The 19,887-nt window shown below is 33.2% G+C and overlaps 1 protein-coding gene across 3 annotated transcripts in view; it reads right to left on the bottom strand.

The window, feature by feature from the left end:
• LOC126854142 (semaphorin-1A-like) overlaps positions 1-19,887 on the bottom strand; it is a 169,501-nt gene that overhangs the window by 52,891 nt on the left and 96,723 nt on the right. For all 3 annotated transcript variants that reach the window (XM_050600557.1, XM_050600559.1, XM_050600558.1), the window contains exon 4: positions 18,894-18,945. In XM_050600557.1, the coding sequence (XP_050456514.1) occupies positions 18,894-18,945 (52 nt within the window). The remainder of the gene's footprint in view (positions 1-18,893; positions 18,946-19,887) is intronic.

Below are 19,887 nucleotides of genomic sequence, written 5' to 3'. Positions count from 1 at the left end.
ATATATATATATATATATGTTTAATTAAAAATATTAATTAAAAAAAATTAATATTAAATTTTAATAATGTATTTTTTCTTAGATTAATTTGTCTTATTTTGTAATTTTTTTAATCAATGTATGCGCGTGATGCTCAACTTTTTATATTGATACTTTCAAATCCCTAATTTGTAAAAATAATAAGGGCAAAATTTTTCAAGATTTGTTTATGTTACATCACATTTCCTTATCGTTATTAAATTGGTAGCTTAGAACTCATTTTTTTTAACAAAAGATTAATCTCTTTAGTGTGCCACACCTGTGTGTACACAGAGACGCTGTCCTCTAATTGCCAAACTCCGCGGGAAGACTAACTAAAAGACATTTCCTTTAAGTTTCTTAAGATCTTGCAAGAAGGTACAGGATAAAAGAGTTTGTACTCACATTTCCAAAAAGAAGAAAGAGAAAAGAAGCAAGTACTGAGTGTGATGTTAATTTATATGAAATATGTTTTGCAACATTCACAAAATATTTTTAAAAAGTTCACTTCACTTTCTAGTAAATATTATAGTTATTATAGAGAGTTTCTTATATATTAAATTCATCTTTTTTATCTTTTTTTTCAGCAAAATTAAAATATTCATGATGCGTCTTTCTTCTTTTCTTCTATTTTCTATTTTTTTTTTTCTTCTTTTTCTTATATTCTATTTTAAAACGACTTAAACGACTACAAAATACGACAATTTATAATTTTATCCTAAATAATAATTTATAATAATAATAATAATTTAAAAATGATAATTTATAATTTTTTGCTAAAAAATCTGTAAAAAAGTTAAAATACACAAACGATTATAACGAGTTTAGTAAAAGACAAAAAATATTTTTAAAAAAAATTTGAAAACACTAGAGTAGAAATGACAAAAGGACATCACACGTCATGTCGGTCAAACGATTGACGCAATTCTTGCGGGGCTTGACGCTCGACAAGAGTTCAACGAAACTTAAAGCAAACGCGATGTCATAAACAGCGCGGAAAAAAAGTGTTCCAGGTGTTTTACGTCGTTCCCATTTCGCAGGGGCTTCAAGTGGCCGGCACTCGAGGCTCGTTATTTCGCATTGCGTTGCGATGCGCCCGCGAGTCAACGTTCGAGAGTGCACGAGAGGGTGCACTCCTACATCCGCTTCATGTCTCCCTAACGAACGTTTAAATCCCCGTACACGTATACGTACAATTCCGACATATTCATGCGGAAAATGAGCGTGGCTGTTCGCGCTCTGACTGACTGACTGACTTACTAATACACGCACAACCCAATGCATCGACTAGCAACTAACATGCCGGCGTGTCTCTAGCCCTCGGGCTAATCGATATACAAGATGTCTTAAAATCATCGAATATAATTTGTGGTTCCAGATTTTTGAACAAATTTTTTTTTTCCTATAGAAATATCAATATATTTCAAATATCTTTATCAACAAAGTTGACAATAAAAGCTCTTAATAAATTAAATTTCGGAAGAATAAATAGATGACAAAATTTAATTCAATGTTTAATTACAAAAAAATATAATTAAAAAAAAAAAAAAATTATCTTTCCATTAACTCCCCTCTTCAAGGGAGGCCAATTAAAAAGATATCCCCATAGTTTTTAAACACCTGGTATATCGCTGTATTGTATATAAGCGGGGAGAGAGCGAAGTTAATACTCTTACGACGTGTGCATAGCCGGAGTAATCCGGCCTTTATGAATGGTGCAGGTGTCGTCTTGTGCGACGCTGCACAATGTGCGATCATAAAGGGAGTACTCTTCTGCCTGATGGATCCTTCGAAATTTCAGTATCTCAGAAAACGAGTGCCTCGAGGGCTCTCGCCCGATTATATATAGCGTGTTTCTCTTTATTGCCGACGCTGATTTTCCAAGCTCCATTCAAAAGTCGAATTGAAATCACAAGATGGAAACCTCTTTGGAAGACGATACTTTAAACGCAAAAATTCATTCACATTTCTCTGCAACTTTTATAGAAAATGTATAAATATATTTTAGATATAAATTAACAATCTTCAAAAAAATTATAAATAAGTGGTATTTTATTTGATTATTGATAAATGACATTAATTATTATTTGTTTAATCTATATCTACAATATATTTATATCTACTCTTTATTTATATTTCGATCATTAATTATTGTAATATATAATTAGGAAAAAATAAGAATAAATAATAGATAATATATATATATACATATATAATAATAAGAAATAAAAATAAAACTAGTCATTTATTTCCCCGCTCAAATGGCTAGTGAAGAAAGAAAATTGTTTTAAAGATAAAATTCGAAGAAACATGATCGACTATATTTTCAGATAATATCGGCGCGATCTCGTACAAATTCTTTTTCCGAGGCATTTTCCGGCGTGAGAGATATATCGTGACCTCCCTGTCGTCTCGACTTGAAAAAGGTGCACGCGCGTATTATCCCCCCGTCCGTGGCTTTTCCTTAACAGTAGACATAGTGGCGCCTTTACTGGCCATTATTTCCTACGTAGCCAGGAAAAGGCAGGTGCCTCTTTACAGTGCTCGCAATCACAATAGAGTTAACGGGCGACGGGGAAAAGTCCCTCAAATACACACTTTCGAGAGGAACGAGCTTTGTATTGTATCTGGTGCTTTCAGAGAACAAAGGGCGTGTATTTGTGCATCATTGGGTAATATTTGTACACATTTGGACGTTGATTCTCTCACCGCAAACCAAAACTTTTCTCGCTTACATAGAGAACAGATTATTATTTGTTTGTCTTATTTTACGAAAATGTAGTTTCCAATATCCAATGCAAAATGAATTTTAAATTCTAGAAAATTATGACATTTATTCTGTATTTAATTTTTCTTTCGAAAAAATAACAAACGCGCGTACAACCGAGGAAGTAATACTACGCGTGGAAAAAAAAAAAATCAAAAATATAACATAAAATAAAATGTCATACAAGGTATTTTATTTTCAAGAAAAGCGATTTTAATTTAAATAAAGGTTCAACAAATCTATCGATGTATTGCAAAAATTTCAAACATAAAATATGATGCTATAATTTTCCAATTTATTTATACACATTCAATAAATAATGAAAAATCCTATATATATATATTTCTGTTTATATCGGTTTAATTTCTTCTTTCTATATTGATTATTTTATTTAAAAGCTATTCATATTTCATTACGGTCGTCGACCGTGGAACGTCAGGAATAATTGTACGCATCGACTTACCGATATAGATAATTATGAAATATATAAATAGATTATAGGCACTATAAATAAAAAATTATTGCGCGCGCTCATCTGCCTTTTACCTCTTAAAATTGCTACGATGAAATGAGATTATAGAAACTGGTGTTATATACAATATGTATCATTTAGAAAAATGCTAAACATAAATATAATATCAAATACATTTTGAAAACTTGCGCGCATTTTTATTAATTATATATTAAAGTATTTTCATTTCATTGTATTTTATTCTTTCATATTTCGGAAGGGAAAAATGTTTCGAGCTAACGATTTTCAAGGAAAATCAATTTGGCAATAAATTCTATTACAACTAGCATGAGCGTATGTTAACACATTATAATATCAGCGCGTGCTTTAATTTGACCCTAACAAGATCTCGCATATTGAGGCCAACATTCCGAAAATTCTCCGAACTCGGATTATAAAAAATTCGATGCTGCTACTTTGGCAAAATTAAATTTTAGAGGCACATCTTGACAACCCGATACTGACAATGAGATACCCTCCCCCCCTCCCACCCCGGGAACGAAGCGCGCGGGATTGATTCGCACGGCATATACGGGGTGGTCTCTGTATAACAAAAGACGATCCAGCGTCACGAAAGAAGACACTTTAGTGCAACTTTCGAGCGAGGTAGCCCTCCCCTCCCCTCCCTCTCTCTCTTTTCTTCTCGCTAATATTTGTTTGAGCACGCCAACGCCTCGTCTCGCACCCTCGAAGAAGAGAAGGGGTTGCGCTCCGCACGTACCTATTATCTACCCTTTCTCTTCCCTCGAATAGACACAGAGGCGCCTTTACCGAGACACAATTTTGTATGTAGAAGGAAAAGGCTGCTGCTGACTAATGGCGCGCACTAATTGTGCCGCCTGCAGCACACGAAGGCGGCAGGGAAGCCCATAGTTACAAGCCGCTATGAAGTAACACGAGGCAGACGAGAGATGCGCTTGTGCGTGCGTGCGTGTGTGTGTGTATGTAGGGAGGGGTAAAAGCGGGAGAATTGTTGAAGGCAACCTGTGACGGAGGGTGGGAGAATGTCAGAGGAAGTTCGTAGTTGCTCGGAAAGTCCCGAGTGCACCTATACACGTAAAAGAAAAGACCAAAGTGAGGGTGGAGGATTGTCGGCAGCCGCGATAAATAGATTAAATTCGTCCTCCTACCCTCCCGTGCCTTTCCCCCTTTGATAGTTGCGTTAAGCGGAAATATATGGATGGCACGCGACTTTTACCGCGACAATAAGTCGACACCGGCGTTGTAACGCTGGCCATGCGAAGCTTTTTTAAGTTAGTTGATTACGTGAAAAGTTACGATGTAATCCTATGGTTTCCTATAATGTATCCTCAGATGATACATCTGGGACATACTCGTCCCAAGTCGGAGGCTATGTGTATATAATAAGTTTATAATATTTGCTCCTTTTTTTAAATATAAAAATTCAAGATTTTTGGATTTTTTAAATATTTTCTAACTCCAAGATCTTCAGGTTTTTTTAAACATCAATTTTTTTTTTTTCAATGTCAAAGCATTTGTAGCTGTTACCAAATAGATAATTAAACATATTCCTCAGTTGATTTCAATTTGAAATTTTTTAACAGAATGTTATTCAAGACTTAATAATTAAAAATTATTTTATAAAAAAAAGAATCGATCTCAATTTTTAAACTTGTTATACATACAATTTTTTTAGCATAAATAAGAATATAAATTATATATAAAAAAAAAAAAGATAAATTTTTTCACAGAAAATATACGCGATGGTAAATAGAGAAAGAAATGCATGTGATAATTTAATTACTTTATAAGATGCAATTCTAATCGATCAAACATGCAACGATCGAGAAAAGTTTTCTTTTCAATCATACAAAACGGGGTGCATTCATCCTGCAACCATACATCATTTATAACATTATAACGTAATATCCTTTGGAGAACCATAAAATATCGTCGTAGAAGGAACTTTCTTCTTGCTCAATTGCACACATGATATATTTTTGGCATAGTGAGTTCGACACAAACTATACTTTACGCGTGTATGGGTAACATTGATATTATTTATACATCCAGTATATACTGAGAACTTCGCTAAGATAATCAAATATCCGACTCGATTAATAGCGACAAGTGACCGATGTTTGTTTCGCGCTATCGCCGTTGATAACGTACGGATGAGTTGTTTCGAATGACTTATTTCCGGGAATATATATCCGAATAGATAACCGCAATTATAACTGCGATAATGTAAATGACAGTCGAAATAGATATGTAAGTTAAACAGACGGTGAATTATGATAATCGTTAGTAATAGTTTTAATTACAAATTCTAATTAATTACTGAAAGATGACGCTTTACATTCGACTACCAAATATTTACATTCACATATTATGGATTTGTATTATCTGTGACGTATTATTAATTTCATCTACATATACACCTTCATTTCACAATTTAAAGACAACCAAAATTTTTTGGATCGTGTACGAATATCTATGTTAATATATAAGTAAAATATATAATATATTCTCTTATAAAAATTCTTCTTATTTTTGGTAAAAGTTGTCTATAGTTTTTCGCGAATAGTAACTTATTATTACTTGTATATCCTTACTTATAAAACTTTTCACGTGTAAATAAAAAGTGTAAGAAATAAAAATTAAAATACTCGATTCTATTCATCGTCATTAAAAAACCTGAATTAACATCGGTCTTTCAATGTACAGATATAAATGCACCTTTATTTACCGTCATCCAGCATAACGTAATATTTTTAGCATTCCACGTAAAAGAGTTCACGTTCTTGCCAGTTTGAGAATCCTCTCATCCCCAGATTATCCTGTATTGCTACCTCTGGCAATCCTTCACTAGTGATTTCGCCTTTCGCCGAGGGCAAAACTTCAGCCTTCTTCACGAATCGATCACGTTTCGAGCAGAATGGAAGTCCGAATGAGGCATAGAAATGAAAGGAAATATCGTGGAAAGAAAAAAGAGTCGAGAGTAGAATGAATAGTATGAAAGAGGAATAAAACTCTAATGCACAGCGTATCGAAAAGAGAAAAGAGAACGAAGCGGAAAGGACAAGATCGATATATTCGAGAAAAGTGATAAAAAAAAAAGAAAAGAAAAAAAAAAGAAAAGAAAAAGAGAGAGAAGTGCTAGGTAGTAGCGGATTAAGATAAAGGCACGAGAAAAAGAGAACCAAACGATTTCCATTGTGAGGAGAAAGGAGAGAAGATATACCCACACACAAAGAGGTAAGCATTTCTTCTTCACTTTCTCGCTTCGGAAGAGGAGACCGAGAGATCGTGAAATTATCGCGACGGTATTAAGTCGAATCGAGCTTCCGTTAGGTCGAACCGCAATCAGCTGCAACGAGCCGAGGATCAAGGGAGGAGAGAAAAGGTACCGGGGCTAAGACGCCAGTCGGGGCATCGCCCCGATCGGGTAAATCGAAGCGATCGCGTATGAGAGTTTCCAGATCGAGTTGGAGCAAATGACCGTATCTCCATAGCTGGCCGGAATATCCGGCGACATCCGCCTTGTTGGCTCTCGACGAATTTCATCCGCGGCGAGATCCGCTCGTATGCCGAATTGTACTCGAACAACGCGACGCTACATTTGCGAGAGCGAGCCAGCTAAGATATTACGCTTTTTCCAGAACGTTAAATTTTCCCGATTAGAGTTCTCTCTAGAAATTAAAGGTTTTCGAAACGATCGAAACAGATTCGAATTTTCTCGCACGATCTTCCTATCTGCGGCTAAGTGCTGTTTCGAATAACTGGGACAATAGCCGGATACATCGTCAATAATTATAGATAAGAAGTATTAAGACAATTTATAATTGACATGTCGATAATTTGATTGATAATGTGATAATATTTAATATGACATATTTAATCAAGCATTATTATTCGCCTTTATTCTTAATAAATCGAAATTCTAATGGTATAATTAAAACTTTCAGTTGAGATGCATTCTTGGCAAAAAGATTTCGTTGAGAAATTCAAGCTTAAAGAATAAAAGATTAATAACGCTTTTGCATTTTTTAAAATGCAATTTAGATAATCACATCAATAATCCTAAAGATATATAAATCAAATTTGTCTTCACTGAAGCTACTAAAATATGCATAAAAAAAAAAAACAAATAATTTCAATATCTTTTTATACATAACTTTTTCAATAAGTCAATAAATTATTTTAGGTCACTATATATTTAAAACATGGCATCTTTTTTAATTTGTGCTGTCTGTATATGCATCAATAACTTTTATGAAAACAAATTCAGTGATATACGATATAAAATAGCAAGAATTTTACTACTCTTCCAATTTTCAATAATATTTTTCTCGAAAATCTTACACAAAATAATTTTAGTCTACGTAAAGATCGATATTGTCAATCCTCCCGACCAGAAAAGGATGAAGATGGCAAAAGTTTGCAAGGATTTCAATATACGAGTTGCAGTTCTCAAAACTTTAAAATTAAAATCAAGATTTCCCTCGCTCTGGCATTTCAAGAAGATTTCGATTTCCACAGTTTGACATCAGTTAATTTTATATATATATATTTTTTTTTTCCAATTACTCACATCTTTAAAAAAATTAATGAGGAGAACGTGTCTCTTATATTTGCCAATTTTTTCACGTCGCTAATGTGTTACCCAGTAGCGATTTAATTCCGGTACAAGTTGTGCGAGCGAAAAGTTGCGAACGAAATTAACGGTCGATCATCTGGATTTTTCCGCGTAAATTATGTTGTACGAACGTGCACGCGAGAGAAACTCCCGCAAATCGCTCTTGGATTATGAAAATGGAAACTTCGCGAGCGATTTATCTCAGGTACGGAAGGCCGGCAGTTGTATATGTTACGACCCGATGTCGGCCGCAGTGTTTTTCCGAAGGTTCGATTTGTGAACGAAACGCGCCCAACTTTGGCCCGCTTCTTGCTGAAATTTTTTTTCGATCCGCGGCAACGGGAATCTCGCAATTTATAATCCGCGGAAACTTCGTGCGGAATCGTGATCCGCGAGAAATGTGGTTTGCATAAGAGTTTATATCTTAAGTGATATTTCATATATGATATTTCACTTGAAATTTAACGAAAAAAGAGAGCATTTTCTTTCTCAAGCACTGCGTATTTCAATAAATGTCAAAATTGACGAAATAAAATTCAAATTTTACCTCATAATCGTGTTGAAATTAATAGATATCAGAAATGAGAATTTTTTTCGAAATTAATATGTAATTTAATTATTAAAGGTATTAATATATAGAAGAGAAAAGGCAAATGATGTTTATTAGGATATTTTGTAAAAAGTACCATTTACGCGATGAAAAACATTCTTGGAAATCTTGTAGATATATGTCTTCGTATATTGAAAGAAACGTTAGAAAAGAGAGACTCTAGAGACATGGAATCTACACGTCATCTTGTGGCGAAATATTCTTTGAAAATCAGCTAGTATGAAAAATATCATTCCGCAGTCCCTCCGGTGAAAAGGAGAGAAGCACGTTACCTATTCCCATCGGGAGAAATTAAAACTAGCATAAAAGTGAGTTATACGCATTTCAAAGTGTCGCGCGACAAATTTCCTACATCTACGATTTCTCCAATAATGCATCAAGGGACAGCTTTTAATTTAAAGATAATCCGTATAATATTATTTCTTGATTATTTATGACACACACAAATTTATAATGCAAATAATACAATTGTTTGTCATGAAAATATTCGTTTTTAAAAATATTCGTCACAGTGCAAAATATGTTTTATGTAATTGACTATAATTGTATAATTGTTGAATATAAAAACAAAATTGTATTATATTAAGATATTCTCATGCTTGTATCAAATTATTTGTAATTTATAATTTATATTTTATGTATGCAATCATGTTCATTGAATGCTTTTATTTATGATGAGAATCACAAAAGTGACAATATTTATGAAAAGATAAATAATATATAACTGATCAATTTTTTTTAATTCTCTAAAATTTAGATTATTCTCAGACTCATATATTAGATTAAAATATATATAAATTTCCGACGATTTAAGTAAACGTAACTATGATAAAATATGTTATTTAAAAGTCCTCCTTCAATTTAAGGGAAAAAAAAAAAGATAAAATTGCACTATATATAGAAAAAGATTTTTACGCAATCGGAGTCTATCACTATTTCAAATGAATAAATAATTCATATTATTCCATCCAAGATCTGTGTATCTTCTGAAAGGAGTCGTACTCCCAGGTCAAGTGAAATTTCTCTCCCAAGGATTTTACGAACTCGCGGAGTTCAACTAACCCATTGCTGTCTGAGGTATTTACGGTTGTACGAAAAAAGGCGTGACTAAATTATGTCTTTTGCCAGATTATATATTTCGAAGCACGTGCTGGCATCAACATTTGATATCGTTCCTCGCTACATATATAATCAACTCAAAACAATAATTGTTGATACTGTCAAGAATTTTCCCTTCGTTGGCAGGATATCATTAGTTTATACTTTTAATAATATATGTGTGTGTGTGTGTGTGTGTGTGTGTGTGTGTGTGTGTGTGTGTGTTTGAACTAATAAGTATTTATTATAAACTATATAAATTTTTTTTTATTATACCATGTCCGACGAGAGATTTATTGCAAACCATCTTTAAATTCTCTTTATCTACGTATATTTTTTATTTTAAAACAAATCTATCTTTATTTTAAAATAAATCTTTTTTAAACACGCGTTAGAAACGATTAATGTTTAAATCATATGATGTGATTAAAAATAAAGAAACTTTATAAAATTAAAATTTTAAAAATTATTTATGCACAAGTAACACGATTTTTTTATCTTTTATTTTTATTCACGTAGAATAGATATCTTTCTTTTCCTGTCACCAGTATAAGAAGTCGTCCGTTCAAGTGACAAACTCGAACTTACTGTCTTACGGATTACAAAACTAATTTAGTCGTTGCGCTAATAAAAGTGTCTTGGAACTGCGAGGTGGACCTTACACTTTAAAAACTTAAACGGTTTTATGGAACGGGAAATGTTCCGACTAACAGTTTGTTACCGACGCGACGATAACTCGTCGCGCCTCGCCAAACTTGTAACTTTTAAATTTTATGAAACAGCTATTAGCTCGCGAATGCCACAGGTGGAGAACGAATCATTTCAATTTCGTTAAAATTCTCGCGGTACAGGGGCGTACAATATTCAATGCAAATTGTTATTCCGCCTATGCGTTTCTGCACTTTTCATCAGATTGATGTAAAAAAGATTTATCTATCAAATTTTTGTCAGATAAAATTACTGTGATTTGAATTTTTCATTAAAAAAATGGATTAAAAGATATTTTGCTAAATAGAATAAATATACTCTGAACTCCATGGTGTATGATTAATAGAAATTGTTTCAAATTTTTTTCATTTTCTGAATTATTTTTAATTATTTTTAAATCTTCTGATTCATAGAAATTGTTTCAAAATTTTTTAATTCTCCATCCTAATTCTAATTTTTTAATTATCTAATTAATAAATGCAGCAAACCTTCATCGGCACTAAATAAATATTTCCGCACGATAGATTTCAGAATTTCTCGACCTGCTCTTTTTTTTTTGGACAACTCTTTCGAGTTTCATTTACCTCTGTAACCCGCCCACCCATCGCTGTTGAACAAAAAGGAAGTTTGAATGGCCTGCCCAGAAATTTACCGTAGTTCCTTAATGTGTTCGATCTTTTATGTGGCGTTTCGTATGGTTCTTTAAAAATATAATGCGGCCTCCGGAAAAGTTATATGAGAAATACAAATGTGTCGTTGGAAAAGAAGACAAGCGATGCAACACTATGCAGCAATCGTTTCAATTTGGCACAGATATTATATAATTATTGCAATACTAAAAATATTTTTCCTTCGAGACAATTCGCGAAATAAAGTCAACTATGATTTTTGTAAAAATTGTAATAATTTGAATCTTTATTTAATTTAATTCGAGGAAATTAAACTCATGATATCACCCGCTTTTACAAGTTATATTAAATTCCATTGCCCGATTATTATTATAAATAATTTTTATATTTTGTAATATTTAAATACAACAGAAATGACTTAAACATCTGTTTTTTTTTGTTTCTAGTAACTCCTAGTTTGTATTTTAATAAAAAAAGAAGAAAGATATCCAATGTTAAAAAGCACAAAATATGACTTTCTCGATGATAAAAGTCACTAAAAATGTCTTCGCTATATTTCCCGAAAGTCAATATCTTATAGTGAGTTATTGTTCCGCCGACTGGGTATGGCGGTTATCTAGCTTTTTACCATGAAGCAACCACAGCGTCCGCAGAATTCGTAGACACGGGAGAGAATGAAAAAGACTAAAGAAGACTAAAGAATACTAAAAGACGAGAGAAGACATATTTCTTGCGCGCCAATTCCTAAGTAAATAGGTATGTACGCGCCCGGTGAATTTAATGAGCGACAATACGAATAACCCTGCCGCAAATTGCAGCCGTTACCTAATGAACAAAAAGCCGCCCAATTAATAGTCCGCGGCGCGCCGCTGCTCCACGTGATAGTTACTTTGATTAATTTGAATAACGTCGATATCGAGCTGATGGAACAATTAGCGCAGCTCGTGTACTACTAAATATTCCGCAGCGGACGGTAACTTCTTAATTATGCGTTACGTAAAAATTATCTCGCGTTAACGGCACTTGACGCTGCTATCCGTGATATACAAGTTCTTCCGAATCAATCATATTTCCCTTCAATATTTTCGATTAAACTTTACGGAGGCACGAACGATTTCTGAATTTTAAAAGATTCATATAAAAGATTTGTCGTAAAGTATAGTCCCCCTCTTTCCAAGCTATTTACATATATATTATAATAAAATAGTATTTTTATTTAATATTACTTAATTATTTATATTACTTAATATTACTTCATTATTAATTTTATTTAATATCAATTACATGCTTAAATAAAATTCAAAGCAAAAACTAGTGTATTATAAATAAAATAATTTTAGCAGGAAAAATAAATCTTTCTTTAAATCTATATAAAAACGAAACGCAATTTTTCAAGACAGAGGAATAGTTAAAAAAAAATCTATCTATTTAATGATTCCTTTTGATATGAAAATCTGAAGTCTTTGAGAAATGTAAAAAAATCTAGAATTTTCATTATATCGCAGTTGTGCTGCTTCTAATAATAGAATAACGGCGCATTCCGCGCGGATGCAGGCGCTTCTTACGGTATCCGGGCGTATTTTTTTATCAACGGTCATCAGGGCCCATCAGAGCCGGCATGGTGAACATTTACAGAGAGCACTCGAGAGCAACCAGATCCGCGACATTGCAGTTCGAGTAGGACGATTTGTCGCAGGCCGAAACGCGAGCGGAGCGGAGCGAAGCGAACGACCAACCATCGGGTCCGCTACGCATCTGTCTATCTCCGCTTTCTTCCTACTACCTCTGTGTCGTCTGTGTTCGTCCATCTCCTGCCATCGTAGTAGGACGTACACGTACGACATGTATACGTGTGCGAGAAACGTGTAGAAGGTAGAGCGGCAAGTTTTTACGCGACCATCCCGAGAGTGAATGACCGGTCAGAGCCGCCTCTCACTCTCGGCACTTCGGATCCATTCTCTCTCTCTCTCTCTCTCTCTCTCTCTCTCTCTCTCTCTCTCTCTCTTTCTCGTCGTCTCTCTTCCTCCTGTCGATTGCGAGAGAAGGAGAGTGAGATACGTAAAGAGACGGAAAGAGAGGAAGACAGAGAAGGTGAGAGAGAGAGAGAGAGAGAGAGAGAGAGAGAGAGACTGCAGTTGGTGGTCGACTTTGCAACGTGGCGCGAGTTGCATTAGACGTTATATACACTAAGTTGCGGATTATTATATATAAAAGCGCAAATGCTTAAATATTAAAATATATGACATCGTGATAATAAATTTGCTCAAATTAAATTAAGGGAAACGTTATTACGAGAAATCAAAAAAAGCACTCCGCAGAGAAAACTATAACTATTTCGAGTTTATTTTCTCGGAAAGAAGAAGATTTAATCGAATATAAAGGATATATGAAAAAAAGAAAATAAATCATGCAGATCTCTCAAAATCATAATTGCAAAAATTCGTCCCAATTTATTCCAATATTATTTATAAACAAAATTTAATATTTAATATTTATGTCTGTATATAATATGTGTATTTAATGTGTAGATATATTTCTTCCACAAATATCAATCTAGATTTTTTATTATTCACGTAAACTTATTGTAGTAAAAGTATAATATGTGAAATAACTTTTAAAATCACACAAATTTTGTGACAGTGTATCACGAAAAAAAAATCTAACCCCATTTGACTAAATCCAAGCGTCAATTTGGTAATTAAATAATAATTTTATTTAATTTAATAAAAGGAAAAAAATATCTTTCTCTAACTCACATTTTTCATATTTGAATGTTACAAACATCAAGACTATTTGATGGTTTCTATAAAAATAATAATTAATAAATTAATATTTCTTTAGAATTGCACATGTGATAATCAAGATTGATATTTTCTAAAATTTATGCAAGACATTAATGAACAAATTAGTGCTAATAATTAATTTATAAAATATAATGTATAAGTAGATAAATTTAAATCTGAAATAATAATATATAAATGGAATAATTTTATATAAATAATCCGCGAAATTATTACATTATCCGTTAATGCGCCATTGCAATGCTCCGTCAATATGCGAAACGGGTATTCTCTGTACCTAAATGCCGAGTATCCGTTATTCAAGTTTATACTCGGCTAACTAAAGTCACGAGTTGGATTTAATCGATTTTCGATATATATTTGGTATAGCCAAGGTCTGTGATTCCTAAATTATTGTACGTTAATACGTTATATTATTGTCATGATAAGTTCACGTAAATAATTAACGTATGCCTAAATTAATTTAGTGTGCGTATTATAATTAAATAATCGTGTCATGTTTATGTACTATTTCGAAATTAGAAATTAATATCGTCCTTCTCCATATATTAATTATTCATCCAAATTTAAATATTGATGCCAAAAATTCAATTAATCTCGTATAATATCGAAGCATCGTGATATTGTTCCGGGAAGAAAAAATTTCACCAAATATGTTTTCGACGTTTTGAATGTAACTGTATATGCGCGACTACAAGAACAAACTCAATGCTATTCATTTCAACGTTATGTCTAAAAAAAATAGAATGCAATAGAGAGAAATTTGCAAAACATTTATCGCGTTTTGTCGCAAGCTTTGTTAATGTAACGCGCGAAAAATTTTCCCATGCAAAAATCGCACGAAAAATCCGTTTCTGCAAAAAAATAAATTGTCGACGACGCCCCAATCAAATGTAATCGCAAAATTATAATTTTTCAAAAAAATTCATGCTTTGTGCGTACAATTTTTTTTTTTTTTAAATATTGTAATTATAAGAATCCGAAGCTATACCCACACAAACTTTTAGAGTTATCTATACATTATATACAGATCTGTATATTGTAGTGTGAAGGCTATTTATACTTCTTATAATAATAGAATTTCCTTTAGATAGGTTGTTCTTCACGTATTTAATGGCCAAGCAATTCAATAAATATACAGTTGTCTCGATTCTCGTGATCACAAACTGTTGCAATTTCGCTTTAAATAGCTTATAAAAATATGTATAAAAAAATAGATTTTCATCCCCAATAAATAGTAAAGAACGCGAAAAAAAAGGATTTTTTTAAATTTTCCATATTCATCTCAATTTTTTTCAATTTTCTTCATTTTTATTTCCGTATCAATTCCACACGCATTTCTACAGCTATTTTTATAAAAAAATGTTTCCTGTTTCTTTTTTTCTTACTATGAAATATACTCAATAAGGCACATGTACCGTATGGTCACATTCAGAACTTTAGCATAAATAAATGGAGATATTATCGCGAAATCTCGACGAAGGACGTTCAATTTCGCGAATGATATGATATTGATTCGAGGAGCGACGCTGGAGAACGTTAGCTACCGAACATAAATTATGGATTATCAGTGCGACGCCGATAAGTATTAATTTAGTTTGAAATTTGTTAGCGGGAGAGCCGGGCATTCTAGATACGCGGCTTTCACGAGCGGAAAAAAAGCGCGCCCGGCAAAGTTGGATGAATCATGAATAAATTTACGCGCCGAACCTTTATTCCCAGGGAATGATCCAAGTTTCTTTATAGTATATACTCTCTTGGCGCCAACGCTAATACCGGAACTTGTATCTCGTGGCCGAACATAAATTGCGCGTACGCGTAAATTAAGTGCGCTGCCGTTCGCCGAAATTTACGTTCGCCGTATTAAATATCGTTGTCGAAACGAATTGCTCCCCGCGTAATCTACCTGTTAGCAAAGTATCGTAATACCTATGCTGCAGTGTTTCGCAATATGAGACAATAACTCCTGCTTTCGTAAGAGTTCGCCGAAACACCCCAACATTCGTCATGAAAAGTCACATTTGTTCGCGACGATACGTCATTATTATTTCTGTCCTTAATTCATTTAAATAAATCGATCTCTTTGATTCAGAAATTATAAATAATATAATTGTTTTATATATATATATATATATATATATATATATATATATATATATATATATATATATATGTCCCGTTACAGGTATATTTGTCAAAATAAATGCACAAGTTTTTTTTAAATTGCAGATTTCTACTTTGAAAAGAGTTTCTTCTTTAAAAGTGATTGAATCTTCTATTATCTCGTCTTATCGTAGGTAGACGTAATGCTTGTTTCAAGTTGACAGCGGCACTCGAGCGGCTAAATTTGCAAATTTACACGCCCAGTTGGGAGCGACTACAGACTCAATTAGCCCTGCGGAAAACTTTAATGGAGGGATTACGATGTCAACAACCGTCTTTCTTGCGTAAAAGGCATTCCGCATGTCGAACAAAATTGTGTTTATCAAAATGGCAGGCTTCCAAGCGCGCGGCTTGCCATCAAGTTTTCAAAATCACGGCCAAAAGCTTGGCTATTTAATTCTAGTTTATTTACTTTACCGTGCATCTTTGGCTGAATCTCAATTTTCTGAATCTCAGTATTCAATCTCTAAAATACGAGCTAATTTTCATAAAATTTAAGAGATTTTATGATTTTAATTTTCATTACGTATTTTAATATAATTGAGAGTCAAAATAAATTAACTAAAAAACCGAGTTTATTATTTATTTGCTCTTTCAAAGTTTAGTTTTCAAAAAAATTTTCAATTATTTCTAGCACAAAAGTTATAGATGCCTTAATGATTTTCTTATATACATATAAAGGAGAAATAAAGAAAGTCCAAGAAAGTCTACTGATAACAAACAAAAGAACAATACAAATGTCGATAAAAAAGTTAATTAGATGAAAATAAGATCAAATGATTTATTATAATTGATGTGGTATGCACACACGTATTACGAGAAGTGTAACAAACGTACAACGAAAGGGCTGTCGTCCTCGTTTCAAAAAGAATAATGATTACAGCGTCTATAATCATGTTATATTACACAGTACGAAACAACTTATCGCGCGCTACGATCATTTATTATTAATATTCTGAATATTTGCTCCGTATTAGCAAGGACGTATATGCAAATCAGAGACAAGGATGTTAACACATATCACATAAAAAAGCATTTCAATTTATGATAAACATCAGAATTCTAGAACAATTATTATTCGAGTTATGATGACTTTTAAATCGCATAGAGATGTAATTGTCATTTAATTAACGATTACGATTTACTATAAAAAAGATCTCGCTCATCCATCTTTTATTTGATTTTACACGGTTATTGTAATTCAACGTTTTCTAATTAGTATTAATTTTTATCCACGATTGGATCAACATATATTGTATATGCGTAGGCAATATCGATATACACGTATATATCATGTATTTACAGTATATCTTGTTATAAAATGCAAATTTCTCTCATAACAATTTAATGTTAAATTTTATGTTCCCTTTTCAATTTACAGCAAATTGGTCTGTCGATGTAATGCTCGATATATCATTATTCTTTATTCAAATTTTTTACGATAACCGTAAGCGGGGCGCTGTCAGCGTTTCCATACTGAAAATATTCACAAACAAACGCGAATGGAAAAAATCGATTCAATAGCATCGTATATATTTTCGCAGAATGTGTATCTCACATAGATATTCGCAATATAATGCAATTCGTCCAATTTCATTTATCGATATTATGTTATCGTAAATTGACGATTAATCTACCCTCGCGTTTTCATAAACATACGATGTAGAGAAATTTATTTCAGAAAAAAAATCGTATCGCGCTCACTCTTTCATCAGCGAATAATTTATTGCGAAAGTAATAACATAATTATTCGCAAACTATATAGATTATGAAATAAATCGTTATAGAATTGACAGAAGAAAATTCTGCGCGAAAAGAAAGTAAGCGATATGAAATCTTCGATTGGTCACGTAATTATCAAAAAAAAATAATTTTAGTACATATATATATATACATGCATTTATTTTTTGGACTATCTATTATATTATTTAAAAAATGTCGAGTTAAAAATTCGAAATGTAAAAGAATTGAAAACTGCGATCCGATAAATCTCTCGTACATCTTCTATAAGAATCGAGCCGATCTTTATTTTCCCATAAAGGGATTATTCGCAGAAAATGCTGATGGTTTGACCGGAAACACTTCTTTCTTAAGAATAGCTAAACCGACTCGCGATATATGGAAAGTTTCAGGGGTCTTTCCCGCCGCCTTCCATTATAGCTAAATCCTTCAAATCGAAATCGATCGCGATACGATGCGAGCTATATGGGCGAGCACATAGTGACTTTTACGATTCTATTTTAGGTGGGAGAGTGTTATTGGGACTGAGAGAGGAGGGCTGTCTCCTCTCGATCGATCTCCTCTCGCAACGTTACGCCACACCAAGATTCACCGCCATTCGCGCTAACCCCCTTCTATTTTCTGCGGGTTCTCTCGAGTGCCAGTTCCTCGAGTAGAGTTTCGCGAGTTGCGTCGTTCGCGATCAATATCGCTTTTGTGACTTCTGCCTCCGTAGTCTTGAAGAGAGCACTCCACGGTATACACACATGCAATAGTATTCGTAGAATTCTAATTGAGGCAATGACTTGTGTGAAAAGAGCTCGTAAACAGAAATCTCCAAGTTCTAGTGGAAAATAAATATTAATCACGCATCAATTTCATTAGATTGAAAATCATTTTTCCCCCTCGTCAATACGAGTCTATTTTTATCAGCTACAAAATATAATCATTATCTTGTATCTCCATAGGGTGTATATTATATTTATAGGAACAGCACGCCTTCTCTCTCTCTCTCTCTCTCTCTCTCTCTCTCTGAGAGAGGATTGTATTTATTCAAAAGTATCTTGAGAAAAATCAGCCTAGAATATTAGCAGCTCTTTTAAAGATCTCTTTTATAGATGATTGCGACGATTTTTGAAATATGGTCAGCTGAAGAGGGTAAGATTAGAGAAGCGCGAGGTTATTTAAATCTTCCTGTCGGTCCTCCAATTTAAATCATTCTTTGTCGAGCTCTAGGTATTGGAAACGGTTATATAGCGTTATACTCACCTGGTCGACGATCTCCGTTAGGTCGTGCAGACTTATGTTGTAAATGGCGTTCCTGCAAAACGAAACGAGAGCGTTAAATCCTACCCATAAATCGTGTGCCCGTAATCTCTGCGCTTCGCGCGGCATCTCCGTGTCGACGATTCGGATTGAAACGCGAGTAAGCACATTAGTAATTACGGATAAGGCATAAAGAATTAGGTGCACAGAAAAAAAAACACACACACACACACACAAGACGGATTCATAATAGAAAACGCATTAAAAAATAATTTCCGAGTAACGTAAAAATAATTTGGACGATTTCCAAATATCTCGGATGGAGTTCGCACACGCGAAAGAAATGAAGGGTGCGAAAAGATAAATCAAGCGAAAAAATTGAAAGGACGAAATTGGAGTCGTAAAAGATCCGCGCTATATATCTCGAACGTAATTGATTTTACGACTCACGAACATTGTGCTGACCGTTGGCGGGAAGCATGATCGGATAAAAAAAATGAATTATTTTTTGATCCGTATCAAATTTCCATTAACCCACGCGTTTGTATCAGATTCCGCGAAAAGATACGCTTTTGATCTCCAAGCCCGCAGTTTTACTGCACCAAATTGATAAAATAATATCAGAAAATAGAGAAGTGTTATGCACACAATACAGAACGACAAAAGAAGGAAACGCCGCTCTACAAAATACGAGATAAATTTTTAAATAAGGACCCTCCTCTTTGTGTCTTCTATCAATTTAATCGCTAGCGGTTCAATAACAAGAGACACTCCTTTCCTTTGTAAGTTCTTTGATCAGTTTAGAGTCGACTTTTTCTTAATAAAAACATTAATAATAATGTTAAAATGTTAAGAATTAATAAAAACCAATAAAATATCTAAATTATAAACAGCTAAAAATAAAGATTTTCTTCGAAAATTAATTGTTAAAGATATAAATAATATATTTTGCAATTTAATTTCGAATAATCTTTCTTGTAAAATAAATTTTCAACAA

The sequence above is a fragment of the Cataglyphis hispanica genome, chromosome 13 (genome assembly GCF_021464435.1).
Source record: "Cataglyphis hispanica isolate Lineage 1 chromosome 13, ULB_Chis1_1.0, whole genome shotgun sequence".
NCBI classification, from domain to species: Eukaryota; Metazoa; Arthropoda; class Insecta; order Hymenoptera; family Formicidae; genus Cataglyphis; species Cataglyphis hispanica.
Note: the sequence above shows the minus strand (reverse complement) of the source record. Positions and strands in the feature narration are given on the sequence as shown.